This window comes from Lepisosteus oculatus, chromosome 5, assembly GCF_040954835.1.
Source record: "Lepisosteus oculatus isolate fLepOcu1 chromosome 5, fLepOcu1.hap2, whole genome shotgun sequence".
NCBI lineage: Eukaryota > Metazoa > Chordata > Actinopteri > Semionotiformes > Lepisosteidae > Lepisosteus > Lepisosteus oculatus.
The window spans coordinates 61,117,315-61,138,467 of NC_090700.1; the positions used below are offsets into that span (position 1 = coordinate 61,117,315).

The 21,153-nt window shown below is 39.8% G+C and overlaps 2 protein-coding genes across 4 annotated transcripts; one reads left to right on the top strand and one right to left on the bottom strand.

The window, feature by feature from the left end:
• Positions 1–1,461: 1,461 nt before the first annotated feature.
• Positions 1,462–13,497, bottom strand: LOC102692395 (tubulin polyglutamylase ttll6-like). 3 transcript variants are annotated; one of them, XM_015343412.2, is made up of 16 exons: positions 13,293–13,492; positions 12,537–12,970; positions 12,224–12,264; positions 10,587–10,705; positions 10,052–10,182; positions 7,957–8,113; positions 7,131–7,274; positions 6,653–6,738; positions 6,282–6,507; positions 5,609–5,793; positions 4,674–4,862; positions 3,953–4,100; positions 3,516–3,764; positions 2,917–3,196; positions 1,863–2,085; positions 1,462–1,485 (listed from the first exon to the last, which is right to left on the bottom strand). In XM_015343412.2, exons 2-16 carry the CDS (start codon positions 12,839–12,841, stop codon positions 1,473–1,475), a joined length of 2,496 nt encoding a protein of 831 aa, XP_015198898.1. In that variant the 5' UTR covers positions 12,842–12,970; positions 13,293–13,492; the 3' UTR covers positions 1,462–1,472. The 3 variants fall into 3 exon arrangements, with proteins under 3 accessions (XP_015198898.1, XP_015198899.1, XP_015198900.1); XM_015343413.2 differs by lacking the exon at positions 13,293–13,492 and adding an exon at positions 13,188–13,266; XM_015343414.2 differs by lacking the exons at positions 1,462–1,485; positions 1,863–2,085 and having other exon boundaries at positions 2,950–3,131; positions 13,293–13,497.
• Positions 13,498–14,961: 1,464 nt separating this feature from the next.
• On the top strand, positions 14,962–19,267 carry dhdh.2 (dihydrodiol dehydrogenase, tandem duplicate 2). The gene is made up of 8 exons (XM_006629088.3): positions 14,962–15,131; positions 15,991–16,102; positions 16,639–16,802; positions 16,974–17,226; positions 17,570–17,694; positions 17,953–18,103; positions 19,032–19,149; positions 19,182–19,267. Exons 1-7 carry the CDS (start codon positions 14,982–14,984, stop codon positions 19,139–19,141), a joined length of 1,065 nt encoding a protein of 354 aa, XP_006629151.3. The 5' UTR covers positions 14,962–14,981; the 3' UTR covers positions 19,142–19,149; positions 19,182–19,267.
• The last annotated feature ends 1,886 nt before the right edge of the window (positions 19,268–21,153 follow it).

Sequence of the window (21,153 nt, forward strand, 5' to 3'; positions counted from 1 at the left end):
ATTCTAAAAAGATGTGTGTTACTTACGAAATGAATTCAGGAAAGGAATTCAGAGTTGCAGGCTAGATACTGTAAGGGTGCAAACTGCAAAGGAAGAAGTACAGGTGAATTCCACGCTGCCAAGTAAAAAGTAAAATAGAAACAAAAACATTTTGGCTATGGGGCCTTCACTGGTGCTTTTTCTTCTCTGTTGTTTTTACTTTACAATGTAGAGTCAAATGTATTGCTTTAGGGCGTTTTGCTAAAAAAATAATAAAGTCACAAACCATGCTATAGCTAAATAATAGTCCTTCAATTAATTTAAAAAACATTTAAAAATTATTCCTTTCAATGTACACAAAAAGTGATGATTTTTTAAGTAGAATCCTCTTCATTCTATTCCTTTCAAAGCAATCAAGATATAAGAGTGCAAAAACTGAAAACATTAATGTAGATCTATTGGGGCAGGACTGTGGCACAGTGATTAGCATTGCTGCCTTGTAGCACTGGGGCCCTGTGTTCAATTCCTGGGTTGCTATCTGCACGGAGGTCCTGTACTCACATGGATTTTCTCCCACAGTCCTGGTAAGCTAAGAGGTTTCTGTGAAAATTGGCCTGGTGTGTGTGTCTGTGTGTGCCCTGCTAAGGACTGGCATCCCATTCAGGGTATATCATGCCTTGTGACCGTTGCTCCCCTGCTACCCTGAATAGGATAAAGCAGTTAGAAGATGGATGTGTGGATCTAGATTTATTGACATAGTCAAAATAAAGTAAAAATGTTACAAGTGGAGAAAATTTCAGTGACTTGATGAAGTGTGTTCTGGAGATGACTGTCAATTGTCAAACAAGCACTCTGGAGAGACAGAAGTACCCTCCATTGTTCGTCAGTATGGGGTAGTGCTGTGTTATCGCAAGACCTAACAGATTTTATCCATATTAATACATGTAATCTTTTTAGTAAGATCATTACTGTCCTTATATGTACTTAAATCAACCCTACGAGTAAACTCCTTGAGATTTAAACAGCACAGAATATGTACAGTAAATCATTCCGTCTGTAGAAAGGAGATAAATCTCTCAAGATCTGTAGCAGGAAAGATACAGGGCATGCAGTCCTGATATCATAGTGATTTGAAAAGCAGGGAAAAATGAAATATTTTCAACCATCCAGTATGTGAATTACAATTTAATTAAATTACAATAAAATATTTGAATTGCTTTAAGTCATTCTAAGGTGCAAGAATGTATTAAGTACAAAACATTAATTTTAAAAATGTCTCTGACATGTATGTAAAAATACACAACAGAAAGTGGTTATATGGCAAGTATTTTTTGGCTGTGGTGTTAACAGTTTTAAAGGGATACAGGGAAGTATGGCTTAGCCTGAAGTAAATTTCAGACATTGTCCCCAAACCCCAGTCAGTAGCTGTCTCAGTCCCAGGCTCCTCCTGAAGCACAGGCCCTCTTATTCCAGAAGACCAGGATGCCCCCCCGTCACTTCAGCCTCCTGTGGATTTGACCAGAAAAAAAAGGAAAATGTTTAACATAAGAAAGTGCAGCATTTCAGTTTTTTTTTAATTACCATCATGGTGAATGCTCAGAATACATTCTCATTGTTAAAATATTTTTTTGGGGTTTCCAGATGCTTATAACACAAATATTAAGTAAAATATTAGGACTGTTTTTTTTTACCTTGTTAACTTCTAACTTGTAATTTTCTCAATAACACATGGCTATATTTGACAGATATATATTTAGTGTCTGAGATATCTGACTTAAGATAATATTTTGTTTTTTCATTGGGAGGCATGAACAAAACTGAAACTGAACAACAAGTTTAGAAATGTCTTCAAGAATAATAAAGATCACACAGGATCTGCCAACCTTGTGAATGAGGACTCTAGTTCCTCCAGGCCGGCTGGCAACATAGATGTATTGGTGCCAGGGGCTGAACGAGGGGGTTCTGGAATGGTACTGAGGTGCAGGCCTACTGGACATGAAACTGAGCCAGCCAAGGAACTGGACACGGCACTACAGGGAACACTGGGAGAGCTTTCCATGGACCCCGCAAGCACATTTCGACAGCGCCATCTCCCAACAAAGCCAGCTAAGAGCGAATCCACAGCATAAGGATGCAAAAAAGAAACACAAATGAGTGAAAGAGTCTCATTTGGTGGATAAAGAGAAAAGCTACAGTGTTCACATGCTTGACATGAAATAGAAAGAATATCTAGTATAAAATAGGAAGTGCAAAATGCATTAAGCAAGTAGGGAGTATTTCAAAATCAGGAAATGCTACTTATGTACAAAGGGCTATATAGAATGTTATAAAATAAGTTATTTTAAATTGGTGGCTATGGTTAGGTGTCAGATTCATCCATGACCTATCATATCATATGTCCTGTATTTCCTATTTGACCTACCATATCATACGTCCTATATTTCCTATATGACCTATCATATTATATGTCATATCATATGTTCAGGTGGGGAGCTGTGCGTAGCATGAGTAGGCTGCAAAGGAACAAGTAATAGGTTTATTCCATGCTGACAATTTTTTTCAGCCTGGAATAAACCTATTACTTGTCATATCACATGTCCATGACCTCTCACATCATATCATATGTGGAGTTGTGTTTCCTTTCTTCCCTTTCAGCATGGAATAAACCTATTACTCATTCCTTTGCAGCCCATGCATGCTGACGCAGCTACCCACCCAAACTATATCATATGTCCTATCATTATTACAATGATGTATTTTTGCAGTTGTTTACAGAATATGCTCTAAGCATACTTTGCAAGACATATTAGTAAAATACTTTACCTTTTCTTCTCCTGAATACTTCCAGAATTTCAACTTACCTGACCACTGAAATTAGCATTTAACACTGGAGTGAAAGGTTTGAGTTGTTCAGGAGATAGGAATCACAGCTCTTACACAGATATTGCTGTCCCATGCTGGTTCCATCCATCTGCAGTGAAAGGTCCAACTTGGCCACTCCCAAAGGTAGCTGCGTGGGGTCTCGTTCGCCTGGACATTTCAAAGGTCTGTGAAGCTGCTTCTGGCTACGCAGCAGGGCCCTGCTGGACAGGTCTCGAAGCTGGGAGCCACTGGGCAGGGGCTGCAGCTGGACTGGGTATGCAGCAGCTTGCCTGGAAGGAGAGGCAAGACCAGGCACTCTGAGTGGAGAAGAGAAGCCATGCATTTTCAAGGATGCCTGCAAACAAAAGCAAAGGGAAACTGCTGCAATTTTATGAGTTTACCATCCAAATGTTTGTATTTAAACTGCTATGAAAAACCATATATATTTTTATCTTTCATCTCGTTTGTATTATTTTAGAGTAAGTAGAATTGTCCTGTGTTTTAGACACAATAGATAAAGATGTATACAAAGCTTAGTTTGGATTAAGCTTGATATGCCTTATACCAGCTGTCTTCCTTGATGTTAAAGGAATATTACAGAAAGGTTTACATATGTGTAGCCAAAATGTTACAACAACGGTTATCGTTACCTATCACTTCAGCATAGGACTTACTTTCCTTCTGCGTGGGCTATCCAGGTTGTGCTGCTTCACAATCTCTCGAGGGATGCTGTACATGTTTCCCGCCTGCAGAAGGCAATAGACCAGCTCCACCACCCCCAGTCCCCTCAACAGACTCTCCCGCTGCTCTAGGCCTTGCAGCCTCTCTGCCTCTTCCTCCTCAACAACCAGTCCTGGGCTGAAAGAGTCCCAGCTGGCCTCCTGCCCCTGTCCCAGGAAGGGGCGCGAGACAGGATTTGGACACTGAGTCAGGGGACAAGAAAGAGAAAACCACAGACAGAAAGCAACAATGAGAAAGACTTATTGAATTAGAGCCCTTGGGAAGGATGTGTGGCAGTTTTGTTAGTAAGTTGCAAGAAGTGAAATAATCGGCTGATGGCCCCCTTTTGTCTTTAATCTTCTAATGATTAATGACTGTGCTGTGTGCTCACAATGGAAGGGGCTGTGTGCTGCGTGATTCTGCGATTGATGGCTCTTTCCCCGGAAGACTCTCCCTGCTGCCCCCTGCCGCCTCGCTTTCCTGGGAGCGGAATCCTTCCACCCAGCTCCTGTTTCACCTGCAGCTCCTCCAGCATCTTCCTGAGGGGCACACAGGGACACCCTTGTCTGCAAAGATTTGCTGGTTTAACAGTGAAATCTATGGCAAGTAATGGAGTTCTTGAAGCTCTGGAGGTCTGATGATAACCAACACCTTTCACCTCAGCTATCCTAAAGCTTAATCATTCTCAAATGCATCTGATTCTTGGGCGACATTATTTCTTGTGAATTCATATTGAATAATAATGTGTCAAATGTAACACTGTACCATTGCTTAAATTAGTGCATTTCTGTTTTAATTGCCATGTCACGGTAAAAGTGCATAAATGCATTCCTAAAAAAGTAGTAATAGAAAACATTTCTAATATTTAAGAATATCTTCAGTTTCAACTGTCCTCAACAGCACTGTCTCTTGAGAATGCTTGATGACTCTCTGTTAAAACAGGTATCTTAATGCTAAACGAAGTAAAGTATTCAATCTTTAGAAGCATATTTTTCTATTTACAAATCTGCATTTAGGTTAGAAAGTTTCCCTTACTTGCCCCGATCTTCATTTATTTATTTAATCACCTTTTCTCCATCTTTGACTGCACCCATTTTTTTAAAGTTCCCTACCTGGCACACTCCTCCCTAGCTTTGGAGGCTACAGTTTCCTGGAAGAGGGAGACACTGTGCTGGAGGAACTTGTCATATTTTTCAGAATCAATCCTGGGGTAGATCCTACAAAAGGCCCCGCTGTGCTGCTCTTCGTGCTTCTCCTGCTCAGCAAGCCAAGAAGCCTGAGTACTCAAAAAAAGCTCCCTCCTATGGACAGCAAAGAAACAACAGCAACATGCATCAGGAGAATTAGTAATCCAGATTGACTCAAGATTTCCACCTGAAACAATTAGTCTCTCCTTTGGCCTTTGATGAACACTTGCTAGAGTATAGCTGTAGCTTTAGTACCTGTACAATTCTACAGGCTACAATGTTGTTAAAATATATATCACTGTAATTTAATGCCTTTATATATCTACTATTAGTGGTGTTGCCTTACTGTTTATACAGTATATATATTATGACCCTGTTTATAATGTTCAGTTGCTTTTTAAATCCTATAAGTAGGTTATGGAAACAATACATTGAACTTGACTATTTTATCTACATTTATTAATCCTCTTCTTTTACTTTACCCTTTTGTCCTATACATTTATTTTAAGCCCAAAGTAAATGATTGAATGCAATAAAAAAAGAAAAAATTAAATCACCCAGCAGTGACAAAAGATTACATGATTAACGGATGGTGCTAGACTGATATTGTGACAAACATAGTACCTGTAAAGTTAGATTTGTTTTTTCCCCCCAAAACAATTAACAACTATCCAGATAAACCCCAAAGACCTAGATTTATTTTAAGGATCAATATATTTCCACATTTGAATAGTCTTGAATTAAAATCCCAGAAGTGAGAAACCTTAATACAGTCCAATACTTGTTCATTTCGTCCTACAGTAGAGCTGGTGAATAAAGCTGACTAGTGCAGGGCAAGGCACAAAAGAGCTGCTTTGTACCGAGATCTACAAGGGGGCTGGTGTTTCTGCAGCAGGCGCTCTTTCGCCCTGCGCTTGTCCTCCTCCAGGAGCCTGCGCCGATCGTTGACACCCAAGTTGAGCAGCCGCAGTGTGTCAGTGAGCAGGGCCTCCTTCACCTGGCGATCCAGCTCAGAGTCTGTAGTAAAACTGGGGGAGTGGTTCACCTGCCGTGGGACAGCCAAGCGAAAGCAAGTTTCGCTTTGTCAGATTAAGTCATGTATGTACTGTACAACATATACACCTATAACACTAAAACACAACAATGTACTTACTCCCCTTTCACTACCTTTTAAACACACTATCTATATTACAGGTGGGTAGCTGCATCAGCATACATAGGCTGCAAAGGAACAAGTAATACAGTGGGTTTATTCCATGCTGCAAGAGAAGAAAGAAGAAGTCTTCCACACCTGAAGAAGGCTCCACGGCCAAAACGTTGTGTTTTCTTTCTTCTCTTTTCAGCATGGAATAAACCTATGGTATTTCTTGTTCCTATCTATATTACGTTCTAAATGACAGGGCAATATGTTGTTTTCTACCCCATTCCTAAAAAAAAGGTATGTGAAAATAAATCAGGCCGTCCCAGGTGAAAAACTCATCAGCATCTGAACAGTAATAAGATACTGCAGGACTGGGATAACCCCCAGCATACCTCCAAGAGCCAGGGTTTCAGTTTGCTGTCCAGCAGGATGTCAAAACCCAGGATCTCAAAGCAGGAACTTGGTCCCAGCTGGTTGGGGAAACCAGTGCAGTAATTGTGCTTCAGGATGGGATGGGCAGATATCAGGGTCTTGATTATCACATCCTCCATGTTGCTCCACAGTGCCTGTATGTCATAGCAATGAAGCTCTAGCCATTCCTTTAAAGTTGACAGCTTCCTATATAGACCAGGGGAAGATGGCGTTTCCAGATTCAAATCAGATTCAAGGCTGCTCACATTGTAGTAGGCAAGAAGAACATGAAATGTAAATGAGTCTAGTAAAAAAAATGTCTGAATAGAGCCATCTCCTGCAAGATGCTGACCTTTTGCTTCCTGTCTCCTCATCACGGATGAAGTTGTCATTATGTTTATTGATGGCATAGTTTGTCAAATGCATGCAAATGTCATCCTAGACCAAAGAAAGAGACAACATAGCAGAGACTTTGCACTGACTAAATTTTAATACTGAAAAAAACATAATGTTAATATACCTGATGTGACGAACTAAACATTACATAAATAATTTTAAAAAATCCTGTTGAATCATATTGACTACACCACTTAAGAAAATCTTTATTTTAATGATCTCTTCTGTAGTTAGTTTTGTCTACCCAAATCTCCATTGTAAATTACACGGAATGTACATTTCAAATATCAAGAATGATTTGTTCACTCTCAGATTTAGAGTGTGTTGCATATCAAAGGTGTTAGTTAACTACAAATTCACATTCGCACACAGCCACAGCAGCATAGACACATACACAAGGGAGGCAGAAGGCTGTGGAGGAGAAGATACATTACCAGGTTGCTGCTGTGGGGATGGCTGTACCTGGAGGTGGCAAATCTCACTAGCCCCTCTTGGTACAGGAACACTCTCAGGGGGTCACAGGAGGTCACTAGCACGTACAGACGCAGGTCAAATTTATAGCCATCAATGATGAAGGGCTGCAGCAGAGATTAGGAGTTTATATCCTTTTTATACCCAGAGAGGAACCACTTTCCAATCTGGTTATACAGGAGCCCCCAACTTAAGCAGTAATGTGGAACAATAGTAGTGATTAAGAATTCAGGAAGATATACTGTGGCCATCAATGAATGTTAAGGAAATGGTATTTATTTTTAAAACAAGATTACAACTTAAAATATAAAACTTTTAGTCAACTCTTGAATATTTTAAGAACACTACTCTCACTAATGTGGGTGATCAGCACAAGATTATTAATTGAACTTTAACCTCCTAATTCACCTATAACAACCTATGTTTTTCAGGTACTCATTATGGTACAAAAAGCCAAATGTGGTCAAAGAGGTCTAAGTAAATCCCTACACAATACTGTTGTTTGCTTCAACACTCTGCGATATAATATGTTACAATTCTAATAAGGAAAATATTTCATGGCAGTGTTTTTCCTTTTGTGAAATTGTTGTTTGTGACTATTTGTGGCTCAAAAGCTTCTACAACACCAGTAACAGTTTGGTTTTGCAATCCTGCTGCCCCCCCCCCCCCCCTCCAACACCCCATCCATGGTAGTAGATTTTCCATCCTTCCTCTAGCAATGTGGACAGGCAGATATGCTGCCAGCCAGGCTGTTGCGGACAGATGGTTACCCTGGAGATAAGCAGTTACCTTGGAGATGTAGCTCTGACAGACTATGTGCTCGTCAGGGTTGATGTCCCGGAGGTTGCGGGTGATGTAGATTCCTTTTCCCTGACAGCCGCTGTCCGGCTTGCAGATGAACGTCTTGTTCCTCTTCGCCCGACAGTATGCCTGGAAATCAACGTAACTGCAAAATAGGAGGAGAATTTTGAAACCAGATCTGATTTCTTTCCCGTTAATACTGGTATTGATATTGGAAATAGGTATTTATTTTGAACTCTTTCTCTCATTTTCAGAATGATTTGAAAAAGATGAATTATGCTCTCAATATAACAAAACAATTAAGTCCAATTGGCACCTTCTTTTATGTTTTTGTCAGCATTTCATAGAATTTTTTAAAAACTTCCCGTCTTAAGAAAACATTTTCACATGTCAAAGCTACTGGTGATAGGGGATATGGGCTTTGAAGCTCAACGAAGATTATAATCCTCTATTGTAATACGGTAATCTTTTCACCCACATTCCTACTGCTCTCTCTTCAGTACTGTACTCTGCTCTCTTTCACTACAATCATCTTCACCAAGAAATCATTTTCTGCAGTTAGAAGACAGTGTCTTTAGCCTGAAGATAATATAACCCCTTCATTCACAGTGTGGATAAGTTAGCTTATCTCTAAAAGATCCAACATTGATTTTATTACTTAAAAACACCATCCGAACATAATGACAACAAAACATAATGAAAAAACTGTTATTTTGCTGTCTATCATTCTACCTTTAGATTCAAAATGTATTCCGATTCAGTATTGTTGTTTGGACTGCTTTCAAACTTTACTTTTAGGTCTTTAGAAGTTTGTTCTTACATTTACTATATGAACTGTCTTGTGTTGTTTTTCTAAGTGTATAATATCATTATGACACGGGGGGCAGCTAAGTTTCAGTTGGAATTATTTTGTCTACAATTCTCAGCTTGATTGCCTCATTCTAAAGGATTAAACAATGGCTATTATTTTGTTGTCCCTGAGCTATAAGTCATGTAAAGATGGCCAAAAGTACGGATAATCAAAGCAGTGTTCCTAATACTTTACCCGCGTTAATCAACTTCACTGTTAAATCATTAAGCAATATTAAAAAATATTCATATTCAACCCCTCCTAAGGAGGTCATTTAACTGTAGAGATGAACCATATTACAAATACAGGTAGAGGCATGTAGACTTTAGGGGATGCAAGAACAGAGAAAAAGCAACATTATCATTATCCAGCTTCATCATCACCAGATATTTGTGCCATGGGAGGATGCCTTTCAGACAAAACCAGATTTTGCCCAGGTAATCTGAACACTGAAGGAGTATTGGGCTCTGAGCTTTATTAGAAAAGCAGCTTTTTTATTCTAATCACAATGCAAAAAAAACAACATCTGTCCTAAATTAGGATGTATTGGTTCCCATTCCTTTGTGAGCATCCATTTAGAGAGGGACATTTAGTTCTGGTTAAGATCCAAATTGTTTATTAGAACTGATGTTCTCTGTCTGTGTGCTGTTAGGAGGTTTTGTTATACCTAGATTATAAGGATATAATTCTGGAATTTCCAATGTACAGTAAACAGAAGGTAGGGGACTCACATTTACAGATCTGTAAACATTTGTTCATAGTGTAAGTATTGTAGATTGTGTAATATTGAATTATTGCATGTGTATTATTTATTGTTAACTAATATGATTTTATAAGCTTGGGTCTGGTTATTATTTTGTTATCAAGCTGTTGGAGAATATTATGTATTATGAATAATATTAGCTCCAACATGTTGGAACTATTGGGGAATAACAGACATGACAAGCTAAAATCAGTAATCCCTACTTTTGGGGGGTGGAATCATTAATCTTTATAATTTGCTTGCATAGCAGGCTGGTGTCAGGATCTGATTCCATTACCTAATTGAAAAGCCTCCTAATTTTGTAGTTTCAACATCTTTTTTTGTATGACAATATATTGCTGGTTTAATTCATTAAAACATTATATTTGCATTATGCTAATTCTTGCAGTTTTGTGTAGACAAAGGCATGAGCAAAATCATTATTATCATTATTATTAATCATTATCATCATCATCATAATTATATCTTACTCTGATGGCAGGCACCAAGTTTTTGGAAAGATGTTGTAATCTTTGGGGAAAAGCTTCAGCATCCTGTTCATATTTCTGGCTAGCAGGTCTTTGCGGCAAATCTCACTCATCCCAGGAAAATGGTTTATTTTCTAATTAAAAAAAATAAGAAATTGATTTCAAATTATCTTCAAACAGTGTTATTTTTTCCCTTTCTCTAAAATTCCATTGAGAACTTTAAGCAGAATAAACCTACATTTAAAGGAAATATTTTTCTTCATGCAGAGTGGTATTAAATTATAGGTACTAATAAATCTTACTTTAGTGGACTGCCAAATAAGTGGTGTTTCTCTTCAAAAAATTAAAACTGAATGCATAAATATATACTGTATTATATATATATATGCATTACTATAAACAATATACAGCAGCTTTATAAATCTAAATCAAAGATAAAGGTATTTTAGGAAAAAGTGATACAGTGTTAGAATTACACACCTGACTCATTAGGTTTAGTGTTACTAAGAACAGTCCATAGATCTCTAGCCTCTCATACCTGGTACCTCTTCATGTCCTTGACTCTCTCCATGGAGACAGAGAAGTCTGTCCAGCAGACAATCCAGTCCTCCTTCTCACTTGCTTCCCTCAGGCCTACTGCCTGGGCAGCTCTTCTCACTGTCAACACACAGACATCAACATATCAGCAGCAACATCATCCTGCAGCTCACAACTGACAGCCCACTGAAGCTAAGCAGGTGCGGAGCGGTGGCTCTGTGGCTAAGGATCTGCGCCTGTGACTGGAAGGTGGCCAGTTCAAATCCCGCGGCCGGCAGAGGAATCCTACTCCGTTGGGCCCCTGAGCAAGGCCCTTCACCCCAACTGCTCCAGGGGCGCTGTACAATGGCAGACACTGCGCTCTGACCCCAAGCTTCTCTCCCTGTCTGTGTGTCTGTGTGTCTGTGTCTCCATGGAGAAAAGCTGGGATATGCAAAAAGAATTCCTAATGCAAGAAATTGTATAGGGCTAATTAACCAACATTAACAGGTGTGAGCCTGGTCAGTACCTGGATGGGAAACCTGCTGGGAAAAACTATGGTTGCTTCTGGAAGAGGTATTAGAGGGACCAGCAGGGGGCGCTCACCCTGCTGTCTGTGTGTGTCCTAATGCCCCAGTACAGTGGTGGGGACACTATACTGTAAAAAGATATTGTCCTTCAGATGAGATAGATATATATACTGTATGAGATATATGAGTCCTGGCTCTCTGAAGACATCAAAAAGAGTAGGGGTGTTACCCCGGCATCCTGGTCAAATTTTCCATTGGCCTTTACCAGTCATGGCCTCCTAGAGAGCCTCCTAGAGGCCAGTCATGGCCTCCCTTCTATGAATTGGCTTCATCACTCTGTTCTCCTCCCCACTGATAGCTGATGTGTGGTGATTATTCTGGTGCACTACCCAGGTTGGGCTGTACACTGGTGGTGGTGGAGGGGAGTCCCATTACCTGTAAAGCGCTTTGAGTGGAGTGTCCAGAAAAGCGCTATATAAGTGTAAGCTATTATTATTATCAAGGTTCTTACATGGCCTCCTGTGGGATCTCTTTGTGCCAGTTTAACAGGACACACAAGCCAGACACTCCTTTCTTTGGTGGACAAAAGGGTAAAACATGACACCTCGAGGAGGGACAACAGTTCAATATTACATTTCCACTACTGCAGGCAATGTCCAATCTTCCTGTCTGCTATCCAAAATCCATAGAAATATATGGCATAGTTGGATTTACTTTTGTCCAATCATATAATAAAAAAATTTTGAATAAATAAAATAAAACACTTCTAGAAGATGGAGTTAAGCTTTGGGAAAATTAGAAAGAGTGAGAACCAAAGAGAACAAACTAAACTAAATTTGAAATTGGAAGTGCAACCCCAGCTCACTCCGAATCAGCAAAAAAGCTCTCAATGCAATCCGAAACCAAACCAAAAACAGATGTTACAGCTATGTGAGGGTACCTTTGACACAATAGTTCAAACACTACAGGTGTTCAAGCTCATTTTACGTGCTCCTTTATTCTTAAAGAAAACATCCCCCCACCATATAAGAAGAATGTCAAGGATAATACAGCTCAAATGCCTGCTACCGGAAGAGGTTAAGTAGGTGGAAAAACAAACTTTGTGAAAAAATCTCTCAGGTTTCCTTACCACTCTCATACTTGCAGTTACTCAGGTTTATTCCCAGGGACCTAAGAATAAAAACTGGATCAGATTGCATTCCACTAATATTTAATATAAAAAAACATACATGCAAGTGACCCTTAAATAAAATTACAACGACTTTTTGAAAAGAAAAAAATACATTAAGTTTTGCTGGTGATGGTCCATGAATATTTTGGGCTATAGAGATTCTTCTTAAGACACAAAGATAAATCTTCTAGCTTTATTAAATTTTAAAACAACGACACGAACTGCTTTTCGACTAGGGTAACTCTTGCACCAGAGAAACTGTGCAGTTTACCGTGACTTTTTTCTCTTCTTTATTTTCCTGTGGGAGTCCGACGTGGGACTGCTGTGATCCCCGCCGGGTCTCTTGACAGGTGTTTGGCCCTGCTCGTCTCTGGGGCTCTCCTCGCCCCTCTCTCCCGTCCTGGGGTCCTCCTGTGCTTCTGCCCCTGCCCCTAGAGATCTCTGGGGTCGCTCTTCCTCAGGAACCCCTGACCGCTCCCCCCCCGACCCCTGAACTAGCGAGTCTCCGTCCTCCTCTTCCTCCTCCTTCCCAGACTCCTCTCCTGCCTCACTCTCTGCCCCCGAACCCGAGTTCATTCTGTTCACTCAAGAACTATCAAACCGCATCCAACAGGCAGGCGAGGTCGAAACTAAGCGGCGTAGCAAGCGCCCTGCGTTGACTTGATTATGGCAAAGCGTTAAATCGCTATACCGACGTTTTCCCACCTCAAAAAGAGAAAGAAACCAGAAGTTCACTTGAAAGTTAACTTTCACGCAAGATTCGCAAACGACCACAAACAGTACCGATTAATTATAGGTTACCGATTAATTATTTGCTTAGAAAATGAATTCTGGAAGTTAGAGATATTAATTGTGAGTTAAGGGAAAAATAAAGTTTCTTACAACACCGAGCTCTTTATCTAATGCACGTATATATGTTTACCGTAAGTCAAAGATAACCGATCGTAGCATTATTGTAATTACTCTTGTACTGTTGTTTCACTTAACATAGGACTTATAATAACAATAATACTTTTTAACTGCTTACCATCCGTGTTTTGATCAGCTAGGGACCCCCAGCCTACCTGACCCTTCTGCTTCGTTGTCAACACACCTCCGTTACCTTGGAAACCAGAACGCCAAGCGCTCTGTGGAATGAGTTTTGTGAAGTCTCACGCTGCTTGTATTCAGTTGTGAGTGTGTGTAACCAAATCACGTTAACATCAAATAAATGATATTTTATAGCTCTTCTTCAAGTCGTGTGACAATGCGGTTTTTAAAGTAGTTACACATATAGGTGCACACAAAGACTTTGTCGCCCTCTTCTGGAATCTGTTCTTCTTTAATACTGTATCTCACTCATTTTCGCTATTTTTATGTCGTCCAAAAAAAAAACCGAATTAACAATACAACAACTAAAACTGCTAACATGAGAAAATAAGCCGTTTAGCCGATCAATGCTACTTATTTATGGATTGAAAACAATCTAGAGTTCGAAGAAGGTTCCTGAGGGCTCCGCCATGTGCCTTGTTAATGTATTCCCCGAATTACAAGAGCCATACAGGAGCCTCGTATATGAGGACGTATTTCTAATATTGGCGTAAAACTGACTTTAAAATTGATCAATTTGATAAATATAATAAATGTATTGTAACGCTTACGGCCGACAAGCAGTGTGTGTAAGAGCCGGCGTACCAGAGCGGGTGACGTCACCGCCCTTCCCTGTGATAGCAGGACCACAGCTACTGGGCTGGGGAGAGATCTCTCTTTGGCTCACGGGGCTAGGTCGCTGCAGAGAGACGCGGAAGTCCCGGGTTCGAGCCACCTATACTTTGGGCCGACCAGATGCGGCAAGGGCGCCCGCCTGAGCCCCCGTTGCGTTACAGTATAAACTGTGATTTACCTTAATAGGTCCCTTTAAATATTGAAGATCTAAATGGGATTCCCGCTTAGACATCTTGAACTAAAATTAAAAGATTTGGTTCCTTCAACTTTATCTCCGTAAGCACTGGAATAAGTCATGTTGCTGCTATCGGGCCTTTCTTGAACTTGATCTCTCGTGCAAAGCGCTGACCAGAACTGTGCGCACTACTCCAGACGTCCGATACATTCTTACATTTACTTAACCTCCCTTGCATTGTACGCGCGTACATTTTATATTGCTTTTTGGATAATGATGAAGCTAGTACAAACAACAAGCATTCAAAACCTCCCTGTACGAAACAGCAGTACTGTATGATTATTGCTTATCCCTAAAACTGTTTTGCATTTCTCACGGTATGCATTTTACAATTTTCCGAGTCTCATCAATACATCACAGCGCCGAGGCTTATTTTTTCCCTAGTGTCAATGTTCTTTATAAACTACCATAGCACCTACAGTGTCAGAAAGGCTGGCACTTGCTGATCACTGGCAGAAAGATCTTAAACTGCGTTATTAGTGTATACATTTCATAATGATAACGCTAATAATCCTTGCAATGATTGTAACGATTTAAATATTTTTTACAGTGATACTTTTAAAATATTCTTTGTGGTTGTATCTTGTTTTCAGATAACTGAACAACTTAAGAATTGCTGTTAACATTTATGCTCTTTCTAGCGCTGTGCTGTTTTCTTCTGTGAATCTAGTAAAAACAAAAAGGTCAAATAAAAACACATTGGAAATGGTAATTGTAGGACCAGTGAAGTTTGGCTCCACCTGCTGGAGATGTAATTTGTCGCTGAGGGCAGTGATTATGTTCAGAGTCTCAACTCTCCGACTCATACTCATACTCCGACACCAGTCCAGTGAGAACATGGCAACTAGGTGGGGGATCTGCGGTGCAGGTAAAATCAGCCACGATTTCACTGTGGCCTTGAAAACACTTCCTCCGGCAGACCATGAGGTAGGTCGCTGCAAAAGTTTTGATATTTTCAGTGCAGCGTTCTTGCACGTTTCTTCGTTGCATGTTTTGTAGGTTCCAGGCGTTTAGAAAGCTTCAAAGTAAATGTCGTATCGAGGTTTTAAACAATATATTCTATGTTTTTAAAATGACACGTTCTAAGTGTATACATGACTACAACCAATACCTTTAGTGATACTTGCAAAACAGAGCAAATGTTAGAGTCCTTATATTACACTTGGTTCGCTAACTGGTAAATTATAAATTATTTAACGATAAAAAAGTGTGTGAATTTCTTTTTTTATGGCAAGTTCTGTAATTATCTGAAATGTGCTGAGCTTGCTCTGATGGTTACGTAAAATTCACAGTTTGACCGTAATAATCAGAATAAAAGCGCACCATAACTATTCCACCTTCTCAAAACGAACACAAATATGAACCATTTCTAAAACTAAACTAAAATATTTTAAAACAAAAAAAACTGTTAAAACTCCTAATTTTGTATTAACCCGTAGTTAGTATAATGGTGATAAACAACGGACTGCCTTTATCAAATACTATTTTTCAAACAATATTAATTAATAATTATATTAATATAATGACAATAAACTTGAATTGAACTTAATTACAGACTGAAAGAACACACACACATGTATATTGCATGTGTACCGAATTTAATTCTAACGTGTTTGTTATACATCACGTATAGATTTCCAACAGTGGTCACACATCCCCCATCCTTTCTCTATAGGATTGTCTAAGCAGAGCAAGACCCAAATCCTGTTTTCTTCTAGTAACACCAACATGTCATTTAACGTTTGTTCTGGTAGTGTCAGTCTGAGAAGGTCCTTGTTTTTCTCAGGTTGTGGCAGTGGCAGCACGCGACCTCCAGCGTGCCCAAGAGTTTGCTCAGAGGCATGGCATTCCTCGAGCCTACGATAGCTACGAGAAACTGGCCAAGGATGCAGAAATAGGTGGGTAACCTGGTGACTGTGAAGAGCAGATCTGAACACAGCACAGTTCTGCTCTGCAAAATAATTAAAGCCTGGTATATAGTAAGAGGGAATTACAGAGTGATGAAATGAGCGATCTGACAGATGGTATAGAAATATAGATCTTCTTGTAGGTTTACCTGTTGACTACACTATATCAATGGGCGCAAAAACAGGTTGCTTAGGATAAAAATGGCAGCCAAGTCAATGAAGTAGCAAGTGCACAATAGTCATTTAGTGTTTCCCAAAGTTTAAAATAAAAATCAGTCCACCTGAATTGTGATTTTAAATGGCTATTTCTGTTTCATTTAACTTTTTCTTTCAGCTGGGGAAAGATGTCTCTTATTTGAACAGCGAACAGTGTGTGGCGTTATTTGAAACGAAACCATCTGTGGAGATTGATAGTTAACAAGTGGGAAGTGGAACGTGTTTATAGCATTTCATGTTATTAAGCAGGCAGTTTTGCATCCACAGACCTCAAACGTCAGTGTTTAATTGCAGCTCGTTTTTCTTGGCAGATGTGATTTATCTTGGACTGATTCACCCTCACCACCTCAAGGTGGGCCTCATATTCCTAAGATCCAAGAAGAATGTGTTGTGCGAGAAACCCCTCGCCATGAACTCCAGAGAGGTGCAGCAGATTATAGCGGCAGCAAAGGAGAACGATGTGTTTCTAATGGAGGTTAGTCTCTATCGGACACAGTTGTTTTGGAGAATGCAGCAGAGATTTAGCGAGCATTTCGGGTGATCAGGAAAGTGCTCGTGCAACGCAGCCATTGGATTTAACCGATGCCACCGTGTAATTGGACTTGGACAGTATGCATAAGTATGGTTCCTTTTGTTCCTCCCTCAGGCAGTGTGGACGCGTTTCTTCCCAGCGTCTATCAAGATCAGCAATCTCCTGGCCCAGGAGGCTATAGGGGAGGTCAAGCTGGTGGACGTAAGCTTTGGAGCTCCTCTGCAACACATTCCTCGGGCCGTAGAGAAGGAGCTGGGGGGTGGAGCCCTGCTGGATATTGGGGTCTATTGCTTGCAGTTCGTGTGCATGGTTTTCAACGGAGAGAAGCCTGAGTCCATTAATGCCACTGGAGTCTGTCTGAATACAGGTAGGAAACTGTGTACTGTGCTCTTGGGGCCAAAGATCATTTGCTCTGTCATAAAAACTACCACATGCCTTTTACAGGATGTTTGATTGATAGATTGTTTGCTATGTCATTGTCGCCGTCTCACTCTCTTTGGCATGTGGTGTGACTGAAGAAGTGTAATTAGAAAGAAATGTCTGTTGCTCATATCGTGCTTGAATACAGATTTTATCTTTGCAATATTCATTTTCAGCATCATGCAAGAAAGTAAGAAAATGTTGAAGTGTTGAATAATTTTCAGCAACATGAAGTGTAGGGGCCGTGAAGGAAGTGGTCAAGTACGGACATGCTATTATCAATGTTTCAGGTGTTGACGAAGCAATGGCTGTAGTCTTGAAGTTTTCAAGGAACAGAATGGCTGTATGCACATGCTCCATTTCTGTCCAGCTGTCCAATGAGGCCACCATCTTTGGCACAAAAGGGACCATCAAGGTATGCTGACATTTAGCACATAGGCTGGGAAGCAGTGATGGCACAACCCTTGTCTTGAATCATGTACATCTGTTGAGCAGCAGGACATATGTTTTGAATTTTACTTCCACTGGTCAAGCATCAGATGACATTTTAATGCATTTCTGGTGGAAGATGCATTTGCAAGGGATGGGCAAATCCAATGCTATCCATTTTTTTACCCTGATTTCATGTTCGGCACTGATCAGTGTTTTAAAGCTCTCAGGTTTGTCGTCCTAGATCCCAGAACACCAGTGGTGCCCCACAACATTAGTCGTGAACGGTGAGAAGACTCAGTACCCACTGCCAGAGCCATCTATGCCACTGAACTTCCTCAACAGTACTGGGATGCTCTATGAGGCTGAGGAGGTCCGTCAGTGTCTACTGAAAGGTATGGTTCACTTTCTGGGATGCTTAAAAGACAGGTTTGAATTCAGGACTAGGACTAGTGTTTGATACTAGTTTGGACGTAGGTTGTCCGGGGTTGGATCAAGTCATGGTCAGACCTGGTCCTGCAGGAAGTGGAAGTCACAGAGCCGTAGGTTTTGAATCACCATGTGTTTAAAGCTTACAAACATTTCTGATTCCGTCATTTTAGCAAGTTACTGGTTCAGTTAGTCAAGGAAGGACCTTGTTCCCACCCCTGAATTTTTAGAAATTCAGAAGGCTAGAGGTGTCTTATCACAAATCAAGGATACCTAACTAGTTGTCTTGCCCTTATCAGTAACCACTTACCTCTGTGCTAAATTCTTAATCAATTTCAATACACTTTCTAGGTTTTCTACATTAGTTCAAATAGGGAGCTGCATCAGCACGCATAGGCTGCAAAGGAAGAAGCAAATCTTTATTCCATGCTGAGAAACGAAGAAAAGTAATGTTTTTGATGTGGAGCCTTCTTCAGGTTGTTTTTCTTTTTTTTCAGCATGGAATAAACCTTTAATTGTTCCTTTGCTTCCTGTAACATAGGTTTGAAAACTGAACTTCCATCTTAAACAGCATCAGACTTGTTTAAATAGAAGTATGTTCTATAAAACACAAGAAGGCTGGAAAATATAAAACCAATTGTTGTGAAACAACTCATGGCTATTTCATCATTGCTCGGACACGAGTTTTAAATCAAATCAATACCTAATACAAAAACAATCTAGGCTGTGCAGCCCCTAATTGTTTTTCATTCTAATTACAGATGATTCTTGGTTGAAAGCTATCGCAATAAATATCGAGTTGAAGAACCATTACCATTCTGGATGGATAGAGCATAGAAAAAAAAGTTTGTTGCCATTTAATGTGGGATGTTAACGAAAGATGCTGTTTTCCAGGTCTTAAGCAGAGCCCTCGCATGACACTGGCTGACTCTGCTCTCCTGACCGAAATCATGGATGAAGCCAGGAGCCAGGTTGGAGTTGTGTATATCCAAGATGGTGTCTGAGCCTGGAGCACCACACTTCCACGTTCCATTTCTGGGATCACAATAAACCAGCCCTGTCCTGTACAACTGATGCCCATTTAAGCAGTGCATTCCATTTAACATTAAAGTGAAATCACTTACATTCAATCTGTTTCCCCGCAGAGAAATCTTTTGGATATTTTTTACTTTTTTGGATCTTGGTACATAATAGATGTTAAGATAAGATCACTTTATTGGCCATATACAATTTCTTGTCTTAGGAATTTGTCTTTTCGCATACCCCAGCTTGTTCTCCATGAGACACACAGACAGGGAGAGAAGCTTGGGGTCAGAGCGCAGGGTCAGCCATTTTATACAGCACCCCTGGAGCAGTTGGGGTTAAGGGCCTTGCTCAGGGGCCCAACGGAGTAGGATTCCTCTGCCGGAATACGAACCAGCAACCTTCCAGCCACAGGCGCAGATCCTGAGCCACAGAGCCACCGCTCCACCTCCTATTAACTAGATGTTAATAGTTTATATGGATCTCAGCTGTTTGTCATGTTCTTGTTTTTTTGAAGCTTAAACATGGTTGCAAACCCTTCAGAGATAAAAGTCTATCCTTATAATAGCTGGAATGCCTAGATTTGTACCCCATGGTTGGGTTAGTAATATGAAGAAGTTCATCTTCTAAATGAGTAAGATATTGAAAAATGGAAACTACTTGGTGGCATCTGCTACAGATGGGTTCTATGTGCTATTTCAGAAATACTGGAGACAGTTATAATAATTATAATAATTGCTTACACTTATATAGTGCTTTTCTGGACACTCCACTCAAAGTGCTTTACATGTAATGGGGACTCCCCTCTACCACCACCAATTTGCAGCATCCACCTGGTGTATTATAAAATGGAAAAAAGGTATGTCCTTATTCTCCCTTTAAATAAAACCTGAAATTAAGGAGTGTTTGTTTGAAAAGTAAAATTAATATTACATTTAAATTCAGGACCCCTTAGTTTAAATTTACAGATGCACTATAAGCTGTACTTCTTTGGAAAGCTCAGTTTAACAGTAAATGTAAAGCAAAAAGAAAACAGGTGAAATTACACAAATCTGTTAGTACAATGACAATATTTCAGTACCGCTGCATAGTTACATTAATTACTTGAGGCTGAGACTTAAAGAAGATGGGAAACTGGTGAGTGATAGCACATTACCAAGCAGGGTCACAACTCTGTTGCCGAGATATCTTTGAACATGTTCTATGATCTGTTAGAACTACAGTACATAATTTGTGTAGACAAAATATTACTTCAAAAGCTGCACTTTCTAGATCACAGGAGATCTTGATGGCAATACTAGTTTTTCCAAAATGCAGATCTGTTCCTAAACCACAGAAAATAACAGCCTTTCTTCACTCTTATACCAGAGAATTACTGTCTGGAATCCAGCATTTTTTTCAACTGAGGTGAGTTTTCAAACTGAGCAATACACATCCAGTATATAAGGATGCCAACTCAAAAATATATACAGTACAGTAACAAGGATCGTGGATTTCCTGAATTTTACATTATCTATCACAGAAAATAAAGAGAACTGTACTTAAAGATCAGCAGCTGAAAAGTGCCAATCCTTAGTACAGGTATAGTAAGATTTACTTTAGTAAACTGACGTTCCATCCATAATTCACAGGGATATAACTGGTTATTTTATGTACTGTAGATTAATTTATAGGCATTCTTTAGCAATTTAAAATTCTGGTCAGAAGTAAAATAAGGGGGACTCGCAAAAGCAGCAAAGAGAATTTGTCTTCGGATTCACATGCAGGTGAGCTTGAAAGAAAGATCAGTGTATCTTCTCTCCAGTTTTGAAATAAGGTTAAATACAAAATAAAAAGTGGCAGCAGGACAAATTTGAGTATACAAATTTGAGTAACTATACAAATTAATATTGCATAATTGTGCATTATTTTATGTGCTAGTAAAATGTTAGTATTTGAGCCTAATGTGACTATTTGGTTCTCTATTCTTTGTATGTAATTTTGAATGTGAACT

Coding starts and splice junctions, on each gene's coding strand:
- LOC102692395 (XM_015343412.2), bottom strand. CDS start 12,841: ATGAACTCGGGTTCGGGGGCAGAGAGTGAGGCAGGAGAGGAGTCTGGG. Junction 4,101..4,673: donor GCTAGGGAGGAGTGTGCCAG/GTAGGGAACTTT, acceptor TGTGCCCCTCAG/GAAGATGCTGGAGGAGCTGC. Junction 3,197..3,515: donor ATAGCCCACGCAGAAGGAAA/GTAAGTCCTATG, acceptor TTTTGTTTGCAG/GCATCCTTGAAAATGCATGG.
- dhdh.2 (XM_006629088.3), top strand. CDS start 14,982: ATGTTCAGAGTCTCAACTCTCCGACTCATACTCATACTCCGACACCAG. Junction 15,132..15,990: donor TTCCTCCGGCAGACCATGAG/GTAGGTCGCTGC, acceptor TGTTTTTCTCAG/GTTGTGGCAGTGGCAGCACG. Junction 16,803..16,973: donor ACGATGTGTTTCTAATGGAG/GTTAGTCTCTAT, acceptor TTCCTCCCTCAG/GCAGTGTGGACGCGTTTCTT.